The 20,859-nt window shown below is 35.7% G+C and overlaps 1 protein-coding gene across 4 annotated transcripts in view; it reads left to right on the top strand.

The window, feature by feature from the left end:
* Nucleotides 1-20,859, top strand: part of WRN (WRN RecQ like helicase) — a 152,321-nt gene that overhangs the window by 18,142 nt on the left and 113,320 nt on the right. For 3 of the 4 annotated variants that reach the window (XM_074383899.1, XM_074383900.1, XM_074383898.1), the window contains exons 2-8: nt 5,390-5,501; nt 6,127-6,239; nt 10,245-10,364; nt 11,386-11,531; nt 12,007-12,155; nt 13,518-13,667; nt 14,848-14,917. In XM_074383899.1, the coding sequence (XP_074240000.1) occupies nt 5,406-5,501; nt 6,127-6,239; nt 10,245-10,364; nt 11,386-11,531; nt 12,007-12,155; nt 13,518-13,667; nt 14,848-14,917 (844 nt within the window). In that variant the 5' untranslated portion in view covers nt 5,390-5,405. The remainder of the gene's footprint in view (nt 1-5,389; nt 5,502-6,126; nt 6,240-10,244; nt 10,365-11,385; nt 11,532-12,006; nt 12,156-13,517; nt 13,668-14,847; nt 14,918-20,859) is intronic. The other variant, XM_010348683.3, reaches the window with a different exon arrangement.

Below are 20,859 nucleotides of genomic sequence, written 5' to 3'. Positions count from 1 at the left end.
TGAAGATTTGTCAAATGACATAGACACAACATTAATCCAGATTATTTAATCAAAAAGGCATTCATTTCAGATATGAATTCTTAAATGTAATGATCCTCGGTTTGAAGACTGTATAGAATCCCTAAAGAACAACCTAGAAGACATTATTTGCTTGGCAAAGAGAAAGAAGTTCCCAAACCAACTGGGGATGAAATATTTGAAATGATAAATGAATACTTTGAAACACGCAAGATATTATGGAAACAGAGTTGAAGTTTGGGACAGGTAATAACAGAAGATGTTAAGGCTTTCCATTAAGTTCAGTCTAAAACTATACTCCAAGTAACAGGTTGTCTTATTCATGGAGAAGCAGTTGTAAATTAAAACTTGCCGTGGTTTGGAGTTTCACATTAAATGATTATATTAAAAATTAAAATGGCAAGCCCAGCTAAATCCAAGCTCCTACAGTACCTTCTTTTCATCTTTAGGTGAAGAAGTGTGATGAGCTATTTTATTGCTGATTATGTGGACAGTCCAAAGGAAGGTTTATAAGCAAAAAAGGAAAAATCTAAATTATTCCACATGAGTAATTCTTTATTTTGCAAATTTGTTGAAGTGTAGTTACTGGCTTCAAAAAATGATATCCTTGACTGACATTTTGAGCACTTGAATTCACTCATTAAAAAAAATTCAGTGATCATTTGGAAAATATATTAAGGTATATGACAGAGTTCTTGGATTCAGAGCAAAAATTCAGCTTCGGAAAAGTGGTTTTAGAAGTGACGTTTAATTGGTGTTATTTGAATCCTAGAGAAGAATTAATGGTACTAGTAGAGAGAGCAAAGTCTGTGTGTGTCTGTGATAAAGCTTTAGTATATTTTGAAATACTTGATAGAAAAAAAGTTCATGTTTACTCAAAGCTTACTTAAGTCATCAGAATAAATTACTATATTTCTTAAAGAAAAGAAGAAGCTTTTAGACCTAAAGAAGTTTTGCACCCTTGAAGTACATACAATTTAAAGAGACCGAGTTGTTGGAATACTAGGTAATGGTGAAAAAGTTTTCAGTCTGAGAGCAAAGCCTTCTCTTTTATCATTTGCTTCTTTGTGGTAGTTGCTATGTAGAATTCAAAGAAAATATTGTTAAAAAGTCTTGATCAGGAGTAGAGTGTAGCATAAACCTAATGTGTTTTAACATTAATAACGAGGAAAAAGGGAATGCATGATAATTTCATCAAGTCAGAAAAAATGGAAAAAGAAAAAGGAAACTGAAGAAAGTAGCTAATGAAAGTAAGGTAAAGGGGAAAACTTAAATTTTTACACTACCTGTGAATGAGATTAATTTTCATTTCCCTACTGAAAGACAAACATATTCCAATTAAGCCATTCAAAATAAAAAACAGTTTTTTTAAAAAAAATAAGAGATGGGATCTCACTATATTGACCAGGTTAGTCTTGAACTCCTGCCCTCAATAAGGAGGCCAAAGCGCTAAGATTTCAGGCTTGAGCTGCTGTGCCTGGTGAAAAACAAATTAAGCAACAAAACAAAAAAGATTCCAGACAGCCTTTAAAATAATGACAAAAGTTGATAAATTGTAGATAGTGGTAGATGATTTCAGGAAAAGTCCAAACCAAAGAAAATGAAAATACATTACTTATTTTAAAGGGGGATTTAAAATCCTTTAAAGGTACAATGTGAAGCATTCTGAAATGATAAAATACATGATTTTTTTTTTTTTTTTTTTTTTAAATTTAAGTTCTAGGATACATGTGCAGGACATACAGGTTTGTTACATAAGTAAATGTGTGCCATGGTGGTTTGGTGCACCTATCAATCTATCACCTGGGTATTAAGCCTCACATACATTGGCAGTTTTTCCTGATGCTTTCCCTCCTCCAGGACTCAGTGTGTATTGTTCCCCTCCCTGTGTCCATGTATTCTCATTGTTTAGCTCCCACTTACAATGAGAACATGTGGTATTTGGTTTTCTATTCCTGTGTTAGTTTGCTGAGGATAAGGGCTTCCAGCTTCATCCATGTCCCTGTAAAGGACATGATCTCATTCCTTTTTATGGCTGTATAGTATCCCTTTGTATGTGTACCACATTTTCTTTATCCAGTCTATCATTGATGGGCATTTGGGTTGTTTCCATGTCTTGTGAATAGTGCTGCAGTGAACATGTGTGTGCATGTATCTTTATAATAGAATGATTTATATTCTTTTGGGTATATACCCAGTAATGGGATTGCAGGGTCAAATGGTATTTCTGGTTCTAGGTCTTTGAGGAATCACCACACTGTCTTCCACAATGGTTGAACTAGTTTACATTCCCACTAGCAGTGTAAAAGCATTCCCATTTCTCCACAACCTTGCTAGCACCTGTTGTTTCTTGACTTTTTAGTATATGCCTTTCGGACTGGCATAAGAGGCTATCTCATTGTGGTTTTGATTTGTATTTCTCTACTGATCAGTGATGTTGAGATTTTTTTTCATGTTTGTTGGTTGCATAAATGTCTTTTTGAGAAGTATCTGTTCACATCCTTTGCCCACTTTTTAATGGGATTTTTTTTCTTGTATATTTGTTTGAGTTCGTTATAGATTCTGGATATTAGACCTTTGTCAGATGTATAGATTGCAAAAATGTTCTCCCATTCTGTAGTTGTCTGTTCACTCTGATAATAGTTTGTTTTGCTGTGCAGAAGCTAAAAGACATGATTTTAGAAAAAGACATGTCAAAGTCATACATTTTCAGTAACATAGTGACTAAATATGTAAATAAATTATTTTGTGCTGTGAATTTGACCAAGAATAACCTTTACCTTGTCAGGAATTACAATCCTCATGTATGATAAAGGATTTCCCTATTGCATATTATTCCACAACATTAATTTTCTGTGTGCTTTTTATCTATCCCAAGATCTAAGGAAATTTGACAAAGATGTTAGGTTTGTAAACAAATTTATGTTCAAATTCTTTGCCTGGAAGTATCTAGATAGAATTCTTCATGCAGAAGAGTATTTATATCTAAAAATTACACATTTCAAATTAAAATGATTTTAGTGTTATAGATAGAAGGAAAGAGTTATTGAAGTTTGTGTGTGTTTTGGCAGTATATATGTATTACTCACAAAATTCCAGGAGTCTACAGGTATTTTTATAAAGTTTGTAGTATTTATGGAAATCTCAGTTTTCTGGCATTTTGCCAATGAGATCTTTAGGTATAGCAGAAACTTGTTTTCCAGCTTTATAAATATATATTTTAAGATTAAAAACTGATTATATATATATAAAATTGGGACTCAGCTTTTGACTTCTGTCAAGGATTTTGAATTTGTGATGAAATATACACTTATTAATAACCAGTGACATATACAAAATGCTTCACAGTTAATAAGTCATATGTATTTTACATATTTTTTCACTACATATGATGCATGTAGCAACTCCAAGAGTTGAGTTGTCAGCTCTGATTCAGTGAATCTTAGATCTTACCCACCAACAAACTTTGATCATGATTCAGTGAATATAGGCAAGCACCAAAAGATAGAACATTCTTTTTTTGAATCCCAAACTGTGAGAAACAGATTCCAAAAATGTACCTTTGTTCTGCATTAGGACACATTTTGGTTTTGGATTAACAGACTAGTTTTAAGCAATATGTGCAAAAACGTTGCACAAAGCAAACTTGGTTTTGGGACTCCTGTATTATGCTTATTTAATTATGTGGTTTGTTTGACTACTCCACATTTTCAAGCATAAATTAATCCATAATTCCAGACTTATTTTCAATAAACAATCTAGATCGTTGAGCTCTTTCTTGTTAACATTTTATAGATATGGACCGTTTGGTATTTTTCTGCTAATAAAAACGCTTAGTAGGTTTACAAGGCTGCCTTCTGGTTTGATGTCATTAGGATGTTTCCTGGGAACCTTGGTGGAGGTCTTTCATCTTCTCTCCCCTACTGGTGCAAGAATGAGTTACAAATCTGCTCTGTTAACCCTTTCCTTCCGAATGCACCATAGTGATGGAGCTTGTTCTACATGGAAAATTTATGTTTAATAAAGTAATCTTTAAAATTTTTTGTTCCATAAATTGTATTTTCAGTTTCTGATTCATGCTTGGGATAGTTGCTGCATATTGTTCAATTTTGTTAGAATTTATATGGTTAAATAGCAAATACAACAGACTGTTCTTCAATCATAAATACTTGCTGTGATTAATATTAACATCCTGTTTCATCATGAGACTCTTTAGCGTTACATTAAAAACTACTACCTCCTTATTATGAAAGCTAAAGTAATAGGAACTAAGGTTGAAGTTTGAGGAATTTACTAAGAACTAAGCCTTGAATTAAAGCTATTTCAATTTAGTATAAGTCATATTATGGTAGGGATCCGTGTTACTTTTTTTTTTTTTTTTTTTTTTTAATAGACAGTCTCGCTCTGTCACCCAGTCTGGAATGCAATGGCATGGTCTCAGCTCATTGCAAGCACCTTTGCTTCCCCGGTTCAAACGATTCTCCTGCCTCAGCCTCCTGAGTAGGTGCGACTACAAGCACATGCCACCACACCAGGCTAATTTTTGTAATTTTAGTAGAGACAGGATTTCACTATGTTGGCCAGGCTGGTCTAGAACTCCTGACCTTGTGATCCGCCCACCTTGGCCTCCCAAAGTGCTGGGATTGCAGGTGTGAGCCACTGCACCCGGCCCCATTTTACTATTAACAAAACTGTTTTTTTTTAATGCACATACCACCTTTGGGAGGTTCTCTTTCACTGTTTTCTTTAATTATATTTGAATTTTGGTTTACACTGAGGAGAGTCCTCAAATATATTAACAAATTAAAAAAAATCTTCTAAAAAACTCATTCTTAGGGAAATTTGTTCACTTATTGGGCAAGAAGTATAATAAGGAACCTTAATATAGAAGAGCTATTATCTGTCTTCAAAATTAAATCTTTGGGTAGACTTGTGAATAAATCTAATAGTTTTGCTGAATTTACTTAGATCTTAAGACAGAATAATCATGTAGAAAATTAAAGATGTCAGGAATTCATAATAATTCATATATCAAAAGATTTTTTTGATAGTGAGATAAAATTATTCTTGAGAAAGGATCAAAGTCATAGAATAATGGAATGTTGAAACTGCCAGAATTAAACAAGTCAATTTAAATGGCTGATTTGTTTTAAAAGGAAGAAATACTAAATACGTAATTATTAGATGTAGCATATTGTATCTTTTTTCTTTGGCAATTCTAGCTCTTTTAACATATGCTTGGACCTAGGTGTCATAACTTACTTTAAATATGAATGTTTGGTTTTCATTTATATCGACAGTACTACCTCAGTTTTCTTTCAAATATTGTTTTGTATTTAGTCATCAAGACATTGTTTTTTGGACTTTGCAGATAGGACATTTCAAAGATGAATGAAAAAAAATTGGAAACAACTCCACGGCAGTGGAAATGTCCTGAATGGATGTCTGTGCAGAATAAAAGATGTGCTGTAGAAGAAAGAAAGGTATATTGTTCATTGACTATTCTTTCAGGTGGGAAATTTAATTTGTATTTGACTGTGCAGAGTCAGTTGTTACTTGTAAACTTCAACTCATTGAAGGTCAGAGTTGCTGTTGTCTGAATTCACCAGTACCTAGTTGTTGAAAGTGTAAACTGGAATAAACTTTAATTGGGTTTACAAAATGAGAAATCTTAGTGTATACTTTCTCTTTTTGTATTCAGTTTGCATGGTTGACTTTACCAGTTTGTTCTAGTTCAGATAATTTAGACAACATTAACTTTGTTGAATTTTTTGTTTACCAGCCAGTATTCAGCATTTCAAGGCAACATTATTATTACAGCTACAATACGAATATAATTACCAGAAAAAAAGAAAAACTTCAGGAAAATAAATGCTTTTAGGAAAATGGGATTCGAGGTTTGAAAATAAACTTGTTTTGGAAAAGTAGCTTTACAATAGGATGGCTTTACCTTTGTTAAGTTGTCCTTATGACTTCATTAGTTTAAAAAACATCAATTTATAACACTTAGAACTATGAATCGAATGCTTTAGTGAACTTTATTATTTCAGTGAACATTTGTTATTTAACGTGAACTTTGTACCTATTTTGAAATTTACTAAACTCAAGGCATGTGTTCAGAAGAGTGTTTTTGAAGATGACCTCCCCTTCTTAGAATTCACTGGATCCATTGTGTATAGTTATGAAGCTAGCGATTGCTCTTTCCTGTCAGAAGATATTAGGTAAGAGATGTGAATTTCCTGATTTCATTTGAATTTGGACCCTTAGAAGGTACTATTATGGTAATATTTGTGAATATACTGAGTTTTACAGTTGAGGTATGCTAAATAGATATTTTTATGTATAGACTATCACCAAGTGTTACTTTTCAAATAAAAAATAATCACTGAATTAATGTATATAGTCTATTGGTTTGTTCATTCATAAGTTTTTCTATTACTTCAGATAATTTTTTGACTTTTAGTACTGAAGATGTTATATGTAGAGCTACTGAACACATTGTATTTATTTTGCCAATTTAGGGAAAAAATGCAAAAATTATTTAACCTCTAAATACACCTTTATATTTCATTAAAAATATCTACATAGTAATATTGAATAATGGCTATGATTGGCTCTCTTGTGTTTAATTAGCAGCAATTGCAGCAAATGATTCTTAAAAAATGTTCTAATTAAACATTAGAAATGTCTATTAGTACTTTTAAAGGTTGCCTTGTAAAATTAAGACTGCAATAATGCAATCTAAGGCTCTCAAAGCATAAAACAGAAGTAAGGAATTCATTCAGATCTTTTTTGAACTTGTTAAACCTGTCCAAAAAAAAAAAAAAAAAAAAGAACTGTTGAGTTAAAAAAAGCAAGCAGAGGTGCTGGGCACAGTGGCTCATGCCTGTAATCCCTACACTTTGGAAGGCCAAGGCAGGAGGATCACTTAAACCCAGGAGTTTGAGAACAGCCATGGTAAGACCCCCGCATCCCTACAAAAAAATTAAAAAATTATCTTGGCATCTGTGGCCCTAGCTACTCAGGAGGCCAAGGTGGGAAGATCATTTGGCCCCAAGAGGTTGATGTTGTAGTATTAATGGTCTACTGGTGTAGATATAAGCTAGAAATAACATTCAGGAGTCCTTCTACTACAGCAATCTGGCCCCTTTGGGACTCATTATACTGAATTAAATTAGTTTCACAGAGGAGGTAAAATTTATTATTTATGATTACATATTAACCCTACCATTTTACCATTTTACCTTCAGCATTGCTATAGTATATCATATCTGAAGGCAATTAGCACAAGTGACTTGAAGAATAGTAGCTTTGATGACTTGTATGTATTTTGTAAAAGGTAGGCAGAGTTGTTTGTTTGCTTTCCCCCTCCTCTGGACACTCTTAAAATTTTTGCTACCACAGGTTTCCAACAGTTTGATTATGATGTACCCTTGTGTAATGTGTTTTGTGTTTATCCGGCTTGGAGTTCATTAAAGTTTTTGGATCTGTGGGCTTATATCTTTAATTAACTTTGGAAAATGTCTTTAGATCTTTTTTCCTCCTACCTTGTTATTCTTTTCTCTTTCTGGGCCTCTTAATACACACAAGATCAGTTGATACTTTGTTGCAGGCCACTGAGGCTCTTTCCTTTCAGTCTTTTTTTCTTTCTGTGCTTCATTTTGAATAATTTGAATATTTTATTTTCCTATGTCTGCAAGTTCAATTATATTTTGTACCTCTGTAGTATCTGATCTGTTTATCCCATCCTGTGAATTTCTTTTTTAGATATTATATATTTTGCTTATCTCTAGAAGTTCCATTTTGTTCTTAATTTTTTTTCTATTTTAGCTTTCATTATATTCCTGTTTCTTTTGACATTGTTGAATATATTCAACATATTTATAATAGATGTTTTAATATACTTGTACATTAATGTACATTGTATATTAATTCTATTATTCTAGGATTTTTTCTATTAGATGATTTTTTTTCTGGTTATGGGTCTTATTTTTCTGTTTATTATTACAGCTGTTAATTTTTTAAATTAGGCTTTGTGATTTTACTTTTCGGAACGTTAGATTTTATTGTTTTCCTTTGAAGAAAGGAACTTTGTCAGACATCTAAGTTACTTGAAGATCAACTTTATGTTTTGAAGCTTGTTTTCAGGCTTGATCAGGGAAGGTCCATGTTTGCCTAAAGTCTAAGGATAATTTAGCCCTGTAATAAGATGTAACCTATCTGGGGTCTTTGTTGACCGCCTCTGGTGATCAATGATCTCTTCTCTGACTTTTTATTACTTTAATGGTTCTTACCTTTGTGTAAGTCCTTCCTAGGAATCATTCAGCTTATGGTTGTTTGCCCAGACCCTTAGAGTTTTAGTCTATGCATGCATGTCGTCGTATTCTGCAAAGACCAAAGGCATCCCTTAGGAAGATTTCTGTAACTCTTTTCTTGCCTAGCGTCCTCCTCTCCAGAACACTGCCCTGTGAGTTCCAGGTCCTTCTGCTTCCAGGGCTCTGAATTCTGTCTCCCCAACTCAGTGCTGCTTTCCTTGGAATTCTTCTCCCTGTTCTGTTGTCTGCAATGAGTCACAGGAAGAATGTGGGGCAACAGTAAGGTTCACCCTTTATTTCCCTTCCACTGGAGATTGTAGTCCTGTACTGCCTGTTGTCTAGTATCTGAAACAGTTGTTTTATATGTTTTGTTTAAGTTTGGATTTGTTTGTGGTGGGAGGGTGAGTCTGACCTTCCTTGTTATATCATGTTGCCCTGAAGCAGAAGTTGAGTGTCTTTTATTTTTTAAATATGTTTTCAATTTTTAACAACTGTTAAATAGGCAGGTATCAATAGTAGATAACATTATAATAAATATGCATATATCTCCCACTTTGTTTATCAAATCTTAATATTAATTTTCTTTGATTTTTTTTTTCTTTTTTTTTTTTTTAGACAGAGTCTCACTCTGTTGCTCATGTTGGAGTGACAGTGGTGTGAACTGTGATTTCAGTTCACTGCAGCCTCCCCCTCTTGGGCTGAAATGATCCTTCTACCTCAGCCTCCTGAGTAGCTGGAACTGCAGGTGTGCACCACCATGCCTGGTTAATTTTTGTATTGTTTTTTAATAGAGGTGGGGTTTTGCCATGTTGCCCAGGCTGATCTCAAATTCCTGGACTCAAACAATCTGCCTGCCTTGGCCCCTCAAAGTGCTGGGATTACAGGTGTGAGCCACTGTCACCAGCCTGTTTTCTTCAATTCTTTATTAAGAAATCAAACAATAAAATACAGCTGAAGTCCCATGTGTGTTCTTTCTGATTCTCCCCCTGTACCCTTCTGAGATAACTTCTGTGATTTTTGTGCATTTTTTTTCTTTTTCTTTTTTTTTTTTTTTGAGACGGAGTTTTGCTCTTCGTTACCCAGGCTGGAGTGCAATGGCTCGATCTCGGCTCACCGCAACCTCTGCCTCCTGGGCTCAGGCAATTCTCCTGCCTCAGCCTCCTGAGTAGCTGGGATTACAGGCATGCACCACCATGTCCAGCCAGTTTTTTGTATTTTTAGTAGAGATGGGGTTTCACCATGTTGACCAGGATCGTCTCGATCTCTTGACCTCATGATCCATCTGCATTGGCCTCCCAAAGTGCTGGGATTACAGACTTGAGCCACCATGCCTGGCCGCATTTTTTTTCTTTTTAATAAAAACAGGGTCTTGTTCTATTGTGTAGGCTGGAGTGTGGTGGCAAGCTCTTACGTAATGCAGCCTTAACCTTATGGGCTTAAGTGATGCTTTTGCCTAGGCTCTCAAGTAGCTAAGACTACTGGTACGTGCTGCCACGCCTAGCTAATTTTTTTATTTTCATTTTTTAAAGACGGTCTCACTATGTTGCCCAGGCTGGTTTTGAACTCCTGGGTTCAAGTGATCCTCCTACCAGTTTACCAGTTTATACGTTAACCACTGGTAGATAACCTGTTAGCACCTTGGCCTCCCAAAGCATTGGGATTACAGATGTGAGGCACTGTGTCTGGCCGCTCACATGTTTTTTATAATATTAATAATTTTATATCTGAAAATATTATATGAATTTTTCTTATTGATCTGCGTAGTTAACATTTTAACTGTTGTATCTTGTAATGTTTCATTATGCAAGAGTTGGTTCAATCCATTCTCTTGTTAATGGAAATGTAGTTTGTTTCTAATTGTTGCCAGTGGGAACAGTGTTGCAATGCACATTCTTTTTTTTTTTTTTTGAGAGGAGTGTCTCTCTGTCACCAGGCTGGAGTGCAGTGGCGCCATCTTTGCTCACTGGAACTTCCAACTCTCTGGTTCAAGCAATTCTCTTGCCTCAGCCTCCCGAGTAGCTGGGATTCCAGGTACACACCGCCATGCCTGGCTAATTTTTGTATTTTTAGTAGAGACAAGGTTTCAGCATGTTGGCCAGGATGGTCTTGATTTCCTGACGTCATGATCTGCCTGCCTTGGCCTCCCAAAGTGGAGAGACTGATTATAGGTGTGAGCCACTGCGCCTGGCTGCAATGCACATTCTCAAACATGCCTATTTGAGGGTTTCATTTATCTGTGACAAAAATTGCCAGGTCATAGTGTTTATGTATGTTCAGTTAGTTACTGTCATTGGCAAAGTTTTTTCCAAAAGGATTTTACCAGTTTATACATTAACCACTGGTAGATAACCTGTTAGCACTTGGTATTCTGAAACTTTAATTTTTATCGATCAGATAGTTGTGAAATTATGTAGACTTAATTTACATTTCTCTGACTTCTAGTGAGGAGTAGTGCCTTCACATATTTTTTGGATTTTTAAAATTTATTTTTTATTTTTGTTTTTCTTAGAGACAGGGTCTTGCCCTTTTGCCCAGGCTAAAGTGCGGTGATGTGATCATAGCTCACACCAATCTCTAACTCCTGGACTCAAGTGATTCTCCTGGCTCAGCTTCCTGCGTAGCTGGGGCTATAGGTGTGTGCCACAATGCCCAGCTAATTTTTAAATTATTTTGTAGAGACATGCTGTGTTGCACAGGTTGGTCTTGAACTCCTAGTCTCAAGCAGTCCTCCTGCCTCAACCTCCTGAAGTGCTGGGATTACAGGCATAAACCACCATACCCAGCCATATCTTTTGGATTTATTGGTCACTTGGATTTTCTTTTGGGAATTACCTGTTCATATTTTTCTCATTTTTTTCTGCTGAATAATTTGTTTTTTCTTACTTATTTTTCAAGGAATTTTACGTATTTTCTAAAGGCTGTTATCAGTTGTATTTGCTGCAGATATCTTCTAACAGTCTGTGATTGCCTTTTAATTTTTGAATTATGTCTTTAGTTATGCAGCAGTTTAAACTTTTAACATAATTAATTTACACTATTTTTCTCCCTTTAGCATGAGTCTATCAGATGGGGATGTGGTGGGATTTGACATGGAGTGGCCACCAGTATACAATAAAGGGAAACTTGGCAAAGTTGCACTAATTCAGTTGTGTGTGTCTGAGAGCAAATGTTATTTGTTCCACATTTCTTCCATGTCAGGTTGGTATCTCTTTGTTTCATTTTTCTATGGTTGGTAATCGAAATAGGTCAACTTTATCTCTATGCAATTAAGTTCTTTGATTAGCTAGCTATTATCTCATTATCTTAAATTTATATAAGTATTTATGTTCTACCTGATTCACTCCATTCCTTGTTTTATTTAATTTTCACAACATACCTGTGAGGCATTGACATGTTTTCTGTTTTAGAGAAAACTGAAATTTTAAGGAGCTAAATGACCAGGATATATACTGCCAGTGCTAGCAGGAGTGGTATTCAAACTAGTTGTTTTTTTCTCGTCATTTATCAATCAGGACTGTTTGCATTAGTTAAGAAATACTCAAGGTGAATGTGTTTCTGAATTTAAGCTTAATGTTAAACACAAATTTAAACATAAACATGGTACATATAAAAAGTGGGAAATAAATCCATCATACTTGACAGAACTTATGGAAATAACAAGAAAATGTTACAGTTTTTCCCCAGGGATTAAAAATGTTGCTTGAAAATAAAGCAATTAAAAAGGCAGGTGTAGGAATTGAAGGAGATCAGTGGAAACTTCTACGTGATTTTGATGTCAAATTGAAGAATTTTGTAGAGTTGACAGATGTTGCCAATAAAAAGGTAAAAGCAATATATATATATTATTTTCATAATGGAGATGATTTTGTGTTGTACAGACTACTTTCTATCTGAATGTTAGATTTTTTGGAAAAATAATTTAAGTTATATAATGTTTTTGTAGCAGTAAAAAGTTCCAAGTGAATGTTCTATAAGGAAAACCTTTAGGTTTTTTTGTTTGTTCTTTTGTTTCAAGTTCAGGGGTACGTGGAAGATTTGTTACATATGTAAACTTGTGTCATTGGGGTTTATTGTACAGATTATTTTATCACCCAGGTGTTAAGCCTCCTGTGCATTAGTTATTTTTCCTGATTCTCTTCCTCCTCCCACCTTCCAACTCCCACATTATGTGGTGTTCTCCTCTATGCATCTTTGTGATATCATTTAGCTCCCACTTATAAGTGAGAGCATATGTTATTTGCTTTACTGTTCCTGTGTTAGTTTATCCTGCTAAGGATAATGGCCTCCAACACCATCTGTGTCCCTGCAAAGGACAAAATCTCATTTTTTAAATGGCTGCATAGTATTCCATGGTGTATATGTACCACATTTTCTTTATCCAGTCTATTATTGATGGGCATTTAGGTTGATTCTCTGTCTTTGCTATTGTAAATAGTGCTACAGTGAACATATACGTATATGTGTCTTTATAACAGAATGATTTATGTTCCCTTTGGTATATACCCACTCATGGGATTGCTGGGGCAAATGGTATTTCTTTCTTTAGGTCTCTGAGGAATTGCCACACGGTCTTCCACAATGGAAAACCTTTAGTTCTAATTCATTATCTTGCCATACAGTTTCTTTAAGCAAGCCGTCTCCTTTCCTTCCTCCCAGTTCTTGGTACTCTTTTACTTTAATATATTTGCAAATGTAAATATTGTGTTTTAGGTATATATTTTTAATCCATTTATACCAATAACTTAAAAAAATTTTTTTTTGAGGGAAAGCATAATATAGCTCTTGTGATACAATGCTCTTAGTGGAAGTTTGGCAATCGGTTCCATTACCTATATTTCACATATTTTATTAATGAAGTCATTAAATTAAATCATCATATTTAGCCAAGTATTCATTTGGCTGGGAAGTAGAAAGCCTACTAACTGTTCAGCTTTTTTCATGAACAATACTTTCAAAGTCCAAGAATTTTAATACCTACATTAGGGAAATTCTAGAATTGAAAATTCTTACAGTGTGGACTGCAAATGAGGCTTTTAGTGACAGGGAATTTGTTGAGGGCTATCTGTGGGTTGTATTTTGGTATAACATTTCCTAATTTTATTTGTGGCATGTTTATTTGATGTCATTAGGTAATACTGAAAACAGGAACTAATTTTTACTGTGTTGCTTTTTCATAATTTCTAGCTGAAATGTATAGAGACCTGGAGCCTCAACGGTCTGATTAAACACCTCTTAGGTAAACAGCTTCTGAAAGACAAGTCTATTCGCTGTAGCAACTGGAGTAAATTTCCTCTCACTGAGGATCAGAAACTGTATGCAGCCACTGATGCTTATGTACGTGCTTAAAGATCTTTAGAAATGATGATGTGTTTTAAAAACATTATTATAAATTACTTTAGAAAAATTTTATTGTAGTAGTGGCAACAACTCTACCAAAATATTTTGTATCAGTTTGGCATTGGAAAATGCTTAGGAAGACATTTAGTGAAATTGTTCATTCTCGATATTAATTAGCAAGTACCAATCAACATATTGTTCAATGCTAGTTATTTTCATTGTCATGAAGCCAAATTCATCTCTAATTTGTATGTGAAAAAAATGTGAACTTGCTGAAAACATGAAAGGCTAATAAACCCAGGCTGAGCAAGCACAAATAGTATGGATGATGGATTTGATATATAAGCAATTCAGAAGGAAAATAATTATAATACAGTTTCTATTTTGAAACTGGCCTTATTTCTTATATTTTTGTATAAAATGTGGTGAAATTTTAGAAAAATTGCTTTCAAATTTAGCTTGTTGCTGCCATTAGATATATTTTTATATTTACATTTTTGTATGTAGTGAAATCTGGGCTTATCTTAATATATAGCACTATTGTGTGTTTTTAAAGAAACATATTTTATTCCATAGTGAATTTGTTTTCTCCTAATTCAAGCTTTTATTTATAGATGAATTTTTTATTATTTTGCCTTTGCATCTATCAAAGGAATGGAAACTCCTTTGATTTGTAACCAGCAAACAATTCATTTTTGTTAGGATGATAATTTTCCTTTGAAAGATGTCCCCAAACTTCTTGAGAACTAGCACAAGTTCTGTAGCATTTTTATTCATGAAAAATCAATGTGACTTGATTGTTCTTGTGAACAGGACTTAGAAGGAAGACATTGACTAACATTCATACATTGACTAACATTCTCAGTTGATTTAAGTGATATTTCTCTTACTAGATTGGATTTTGTGAGATTCCATTATAGGTTATTTGATTTGTATATTGTGTGTAATATTGAGTGTAAAAAAGTGAAAACAAACTTTCAAGGCTTAGGCAGCTTACTTTCTTAATTTTCACAATTGGTATGATTTTTAAATGGAGACATACTGATACTGGTGTCACATAATAGGTTGAATTCCATGTTTGGGTGCTTTGCGAATCATTCTCTTTGATTTTTTTGAAGATGGGACTTACAGTTTATTTTGGTGATCTTCAGCATACTCATTTTATTTTTTTTAATAGGCTGGTTTCATTATTTACCGAAAATTAGAAATTATGGATGATGCTGTGCAAATGTTTACTATAAATAAAGGTATGTTAAGATCCATAAATAAAATGTGAATTCAGTTTTTTGTGAGGCTTATCTCCAAAAAAGGCAATATTTACATATTTGCAAAGCGTTTAGTGTTATAACTTCTTGAATGTTTGAGCAGTGCTGCCTAAGATTAGTGTTTCACCTTTGTTATTTGTGACAAAGCAGTCCTTCCTTTTACTTTGTAGCATTGCTATGTATTAGGCTTCTAGAGTTGGGGCTTTGTGGCTTTCATAATGTCAGTGACACAACCAGCCTTCTCCCAGTCTGGAGATTATACATCCTTGCTATAACTGTTTAAAATGCTTTGTATATAGTACTTTAAAAGGCTAAGTGATACAGTAGTTAAAGATGCATTTATTTATTTATTATATATTGTTGAGCATTTTACAGTGCTTTCAAGCGTACTGGTTTACATTTCTAATTTTTTTCTGTCATCTTTCTTCAAAAAGAATGGACATGTCATTCAACTTCAGTACTGTTTTTAGAGGTCCAGGGAAAGCAGAAAGAGTCATGTAGTGGAGTGGATGAGCTCCAGGCTTTTGTGTTGCATAGACCAGTGTGAATCCCAGCCACATGACCTGGGATGTACTTGTTTCACCAAGCGTGGAATGTGGATACTAGCATAATATGTTTTATAGAATAATTATGAACACTAAATGGGACAGAGTATTCAAAGCATCTGTATTGATTTGTATAAGATTATCACTATTCTTGTAGCTTCCTTTTGGAGATTTTAAATGATTGTGTTTGTTAAGATGTTAATTAAATTAGACCATTTTACTAAATACTCCTAAAAATATGGCATGACTGCCTCGTATAAAATGATATGATATTCTTCATAATTGTCATTGAGAAGAGAATCAGAACCTCTGTGGGTGACAGCCCTCCTTTATATGTTAAGGTAGAAGAGTCTTTATACTTCCCCTCCCCGGAGAGCCACTTCTGATGAATGCCTGCTGATTCTCTGTAGTCAGAGATGCTGTGGTTGTAACTTAGAGTCAGCTTCGATATCCCTGGGTTCTGCATCTGTGGATTCAACCAACTGCAGATTGAGAACATTCCAGAAAAAAAACCAAAAAACAAAAAACTTCACAGTTTAAAAAAATGAAAACTTGAATTTCTTGCATGGAGTATCACATTGAATCCATATGAATGAAGTGAAGTGTAGGCATTGTATAAGGTATTATAAAAAATCTAGAGATGATTTAAAGTATACAAGACAATGTACATAGGTTATATGCAGATACTGCAGTGTTTTATATAAGAGACTTGATCATCTATGGATTTATATAAAGGACTTGATCATCTATGGATTTGGTATCCATGCCGGGGGGTGGTTCTGGAACCTATCCCTCAAGGATACAGAGGAATGACTATCTTAATTAACTGAGGCAAGTGATAGGTTATTTTAAGCTGATTTAGTAAACAGTATATAAGAACTTATTTAACTCATAATAAAACTAAAATTTAACAGAGGAGATTTATGTTTTTCTGGTTTTGTGGCTTGTGGAATTGCATGTAGGTTACATGTACAATTTTGTTACTTGTGCAGTTTTGGTGAAAATGCTTCCAAGGAATGTTTACAATATTTTTCACTGAAGTAACATATATTAATAACACAGTACTGGAAGTCCTGGTATCTGTGTACTTGTCATTGCAATGCTACATTATTTGACCTTCACTCCTCCCCTCCCCTTTCTTACATTATATATGTAAGTATATTGTGACATCTTGACTGAGATCCCAGTGAATTATACTAGGTTGGTGCAAAAATAATTGTGGTTTTGGTAATTTTTAATGGCAAAAACTGCAATTACCTTTGTACCAACCTCATAACTAAGATTACCATTTTTTTCTTTCCTTCTTCCCTTCCTTCTTTTCTGTTTCTTAGCCAGAAGTATCAGCCTCATTGTTCGCTAACTTTCTTCATGTATATGTGGATGATATTTTCAAATGACCACTTTTCTCTTTTGCTTTTTAGACTGTTTTTTTCTTCTTATTAAAGGATAAAAATTAGATTAGAACATAAAAGGATATTTACACATTGTTTCCTCATTGACTTATTCCCAAGATGGTAGTTAATAAACACCAAATGATATCATAGTAAAAGACACATTTACTCATTTGTTAAATATTGTTGAGCATTTTATGATATGGGAATACGGTAGTGAACAGACAGGCGTGATCTGTTTCCTGACGGGCTTATAGTTTTATTGGGGATATAGATGAATGAAAAAAGCAATTTCAGTATAAGGAGATGAGTCATATGTCATGGGAAAACAAGGTGCTGTAGTTAGCACATGGGGAGACATCTGACACATATTGGGGGAAATATTCTAGAATATTTCCTGGAGAAAGTGCAGGTAAAAGCAACACCTGAAATCTGAGCAAGAGTTAGCTAAGGCCAGGTATGGTGGCTCATGCCTGTAATCCCATCACTTTGGGAGGCTGAGGTATGTGGATCACCTGAGGTCAGGGGTTTGAGAGCAACCTGGCCAAAATGGTGAAACACTGTCTCTACTAAAAATGTAAAAAATTAGCCGGATGTGGTGGCAGGCACCTGTGATCCCAGCTAGTTGGGAGCCTGAGGCAGCAGAGTTGCTTGAATCTGGGAGGTGGAGGTTGTAGTGAGCTGAGATTGTGCCATTGTATGCCAGCCTGGGTGACAAGAGTGAGACTCCACCTCAAAAAACAAAAAAAAGAGCTAGCAGAAGAATATGGGAAAGAATGGGCACAGGAAACTGCAGGTGCCAAGTTTCAGAGGTAAGAGAAGTCATGGTATCTATAAATAATTGAAAGTAGTCCAGTATAGTGAACATTGAATAGGGCTGGATGGATGACGGCAAAGCTGAAAAAGGAAAGCAGATGGGCCATGGTAAGGAGTTTATGTCTCCTCCCAAGAGCAATCGAAGTGACTGAGGGCTTTAAACATAGCAGTGAAATCAATTGCATTAAAAAAATGAGAACTTGGGCTCTAGGATAAAAAAATGGATGGTTGCATGAGGGCAGGCATCACCGTGGTAAGATCTTTTGGGAGGCTGTGGCAATAATCTAAGTGAGAGGCAGTGGCAGTTTGAATCAGTTAATTGTATTGAGAATGGAGAGTTGACAGATTAAAAAAATTCACTTTTTTTCTTTTTTTGAGATGGAGGCTTGCTCTGTCACCCAGGCTGGAGAGTAGTGGTGTGATCTCAGATTACTGCAGCCTCTGCTTCTTGGGTTCAAGTGATTCCCCTGCCTCAGCCTCCTGAGTAGCTGGGATTACAGGTACCTGCCACCATGCGCAGCTAATTTTTGTATTTTTAGTGGAGACTGGGTTTCGCCATGTTGGCCAGGCTGGTCTCGAACTTCTGGTCTCAAGTGATCCACCTGCCGTAGCCTCCCAAAGTGCTGGGATTACAGGCATGAGCTACCACACCTGACCTCAAAATGCATTTAATAGAGCAGCCATAAGCCACCATGCCCAGCCTCAAGATACATTTACTAAACCAATGGAATTTGAGGTAATGATGAAAGACATATGTCAAGGATTATTCCTGTGTTGTTAGCAGGAGCAATAGGGATGAAAAGCATTAAGGAAGAGCAAGATTTTGGGATGTGTCGTCACACAGTTGATTTTAGGTGTGTTAAGGGAGGGAGACCTATAAGACAGCTAAGTGGAGGTGGTGCGAGCGTTAGTTCTGTTGGCTGTAGTGCAGAGGACAGTTTGAGTTAGAGAGTTGGGACTGAGAATCCCGAGGAACTCTTAGTGTTGAACATTTGCGTGGAGGAGGGGACACCAAAGGAGTTGTCATAGACATCGAGGAAATTAGGAGGTGTGGTGTGCAGAAAGCTAAGTGAAGAACATGTTTTAAGTAGGTGGATGCTATCAACTGTTTTACATTTTGCTGAGAGTGAGAAACTGAGGACTTAGAATTCATCATTAGATTTGGCAATGTGCCAGCCATTTGTAATCTTTTAAACAGTAACTTTGCTGTACTGGGTAGCAAAGGAGTGTTTTGAGGAGTGGTCCCTTGGGGCATGTGCTGTTCAAACAGAGAAGAGTCCACAGGCTTTGGTAACACGAAGGTTCTATAACCATAGCATGAGTATGAGGTGGGTGGAAATCATATTAACATGAATTAAGGAGTAAGAGCTAAGGAATGTGGAAACAGACAGGGTCTCACTATGTTGCTCAGGCTGGCTCAAACTCGTGGCCTCAAGTGATCCTCCTGCCTCAGCCTCCCAAATACCTGGGGTTTCAGGCCACTGCATCTGGCTTGAAAACATTTTCTTAGAAGATTGTTTTAGAAATAACTAAGGCATGTGTAAACAGCTATTTTTCTAGAAGCTTAGTTTAGAAAGCGAATATTTATTGATTCATGTGACACTTCTTTGTTAGGTGCTTATATGTCAAGCACTGTTAGAGTTGCTGGGGAAAATTCATGAATCAGACATACCAGGCCCCTTCATTTTCTCTGGGTGAAGTGAGGAAGCCATGTGGTTATCTGAAGGAAAAGCATAGCAGGCTTAGAGGGAAGAAAGCACAAAGCCTTGGAGGGTGATTGGCTGGCTTGTTTGGAGGAACTGCGAAGAACTGAATGAAATGAGTGAGGGTAAGAGTGGCAGGAAATGAGGCTAGAAAAGGAATGTGGGCCACATCACTTAGGGCCTTGTAGGCTGTGAATCTGACTTCATGTCTTATTAATGAAAATAAATATGATAATGGGTGCTGGGAAACCTATAGAGGGTTTGGAGCAGAAGAATGATATAATTAAAATTTTATTTTGTAAAGATTTTTCTGGTTGTTTTAAGTGGAAAAATGTCTGGCCCGGGGGTATTTAGGCAGAGAGTGAGGAGGCTGTCGTAACAGTCCAGGCAGTAGATCATAATTGTTTGGATTAGGCTAAAAGCAATGTAAGTGGTGAGAAGAGGTAGTTTCTGTAGGTATTTTGAAGATCTATATTGTGAGGGATTTGCTGATGAATTCCCTGTAAGGGGTGAGTTATAAAGATTGATAATACATTCAAGATATTTTGGTCAGATTATCTGATAAATGGAAAGGTCAGTTATAGTGGACAATCTATGAGAATAACAGGTTTGGGTAAGAAAACTAATTTAGATTTCAGTGTTGGATATCCTAAGTTTTAGATGATTATTGCTATCCAAGAGCATATCTTAGTTGGAAATACGATCCCGAAGTTCAAGGTTAAGGTTGGAGATGTAATTCAGATCCCATGGTAGTTAAAGCAGTGAGACTGAATGTGATAAAACAAGGAGTGAATGAAATAGACATGATATTGACATCAGAGGGACACCAGCATTTAGAGGTTGGGAAAATGAGGAGAGAGCAGCAAAGAGGACTGAGGAGGGCCACTAATGAAGGAGGGAAATACAGGAGGTGTTTAGTTCTGAAGCCACCTGAAGAAAATGCCTTAAATAGGAAGAAGTTGTCAACTGCGTTAAATCATTTGGAGAGGTTGAGTGAGATGAGAGTCTAGAATTAATAGTTCGGTTTGACGGTGTGGAGGCCACCAGTAACCTTTTCTTTTTTTCTTTTTCTTTCTTTTTTTTTGAAATGGAGTCTTTCTCTGTCGTCCAGACTAGAGTGTAGTGGCACAGATCTTGGCTCACTGCAACCTCCACCTCTTGGGGTCAAGCGATTCTCCTGCCTCAGCTTTTCCAGTAGCTGGGATTACAAGTGCCTGCCACCATGCCCAGCTAATTTTTCTAGTTTTAATAGAGACAGGGTTTTACCACGTTGGCCAGGTTGGCCTTGAACTCCTGCCACAAGTGATCCACCTGCCTTGGCCTCCCAAAGTGTTGGGATTACAGGCGTGAGCCAGTGCGCCTGGCCCCAGTAACCTTTTCAAAAGCAGCTTTGCTCTACTGATTGGGCGAAAGCTTAGTTGGAGTTGGTTTGGGAGGAAATGGGAGCAGAAAATTTGAGACGGTGAGTA

This window comes from Saimiri boliviensis, chromosome 13 (assembly GCF_048565385.1).
Source record: "Saimiri boliviensis isolate mSaiBol1 chromosome 13, mSaiBol1.pri, whole genome shotgun sequence".
NCBI lineage: Eukaryota > Metazoa > Chordata > Mammalia > Primates > Cebidae > Saimiri > Saimiri boliviensis.
This window is presented reverse-complemented; position numbering and strand designations above follow the sequence as displayed.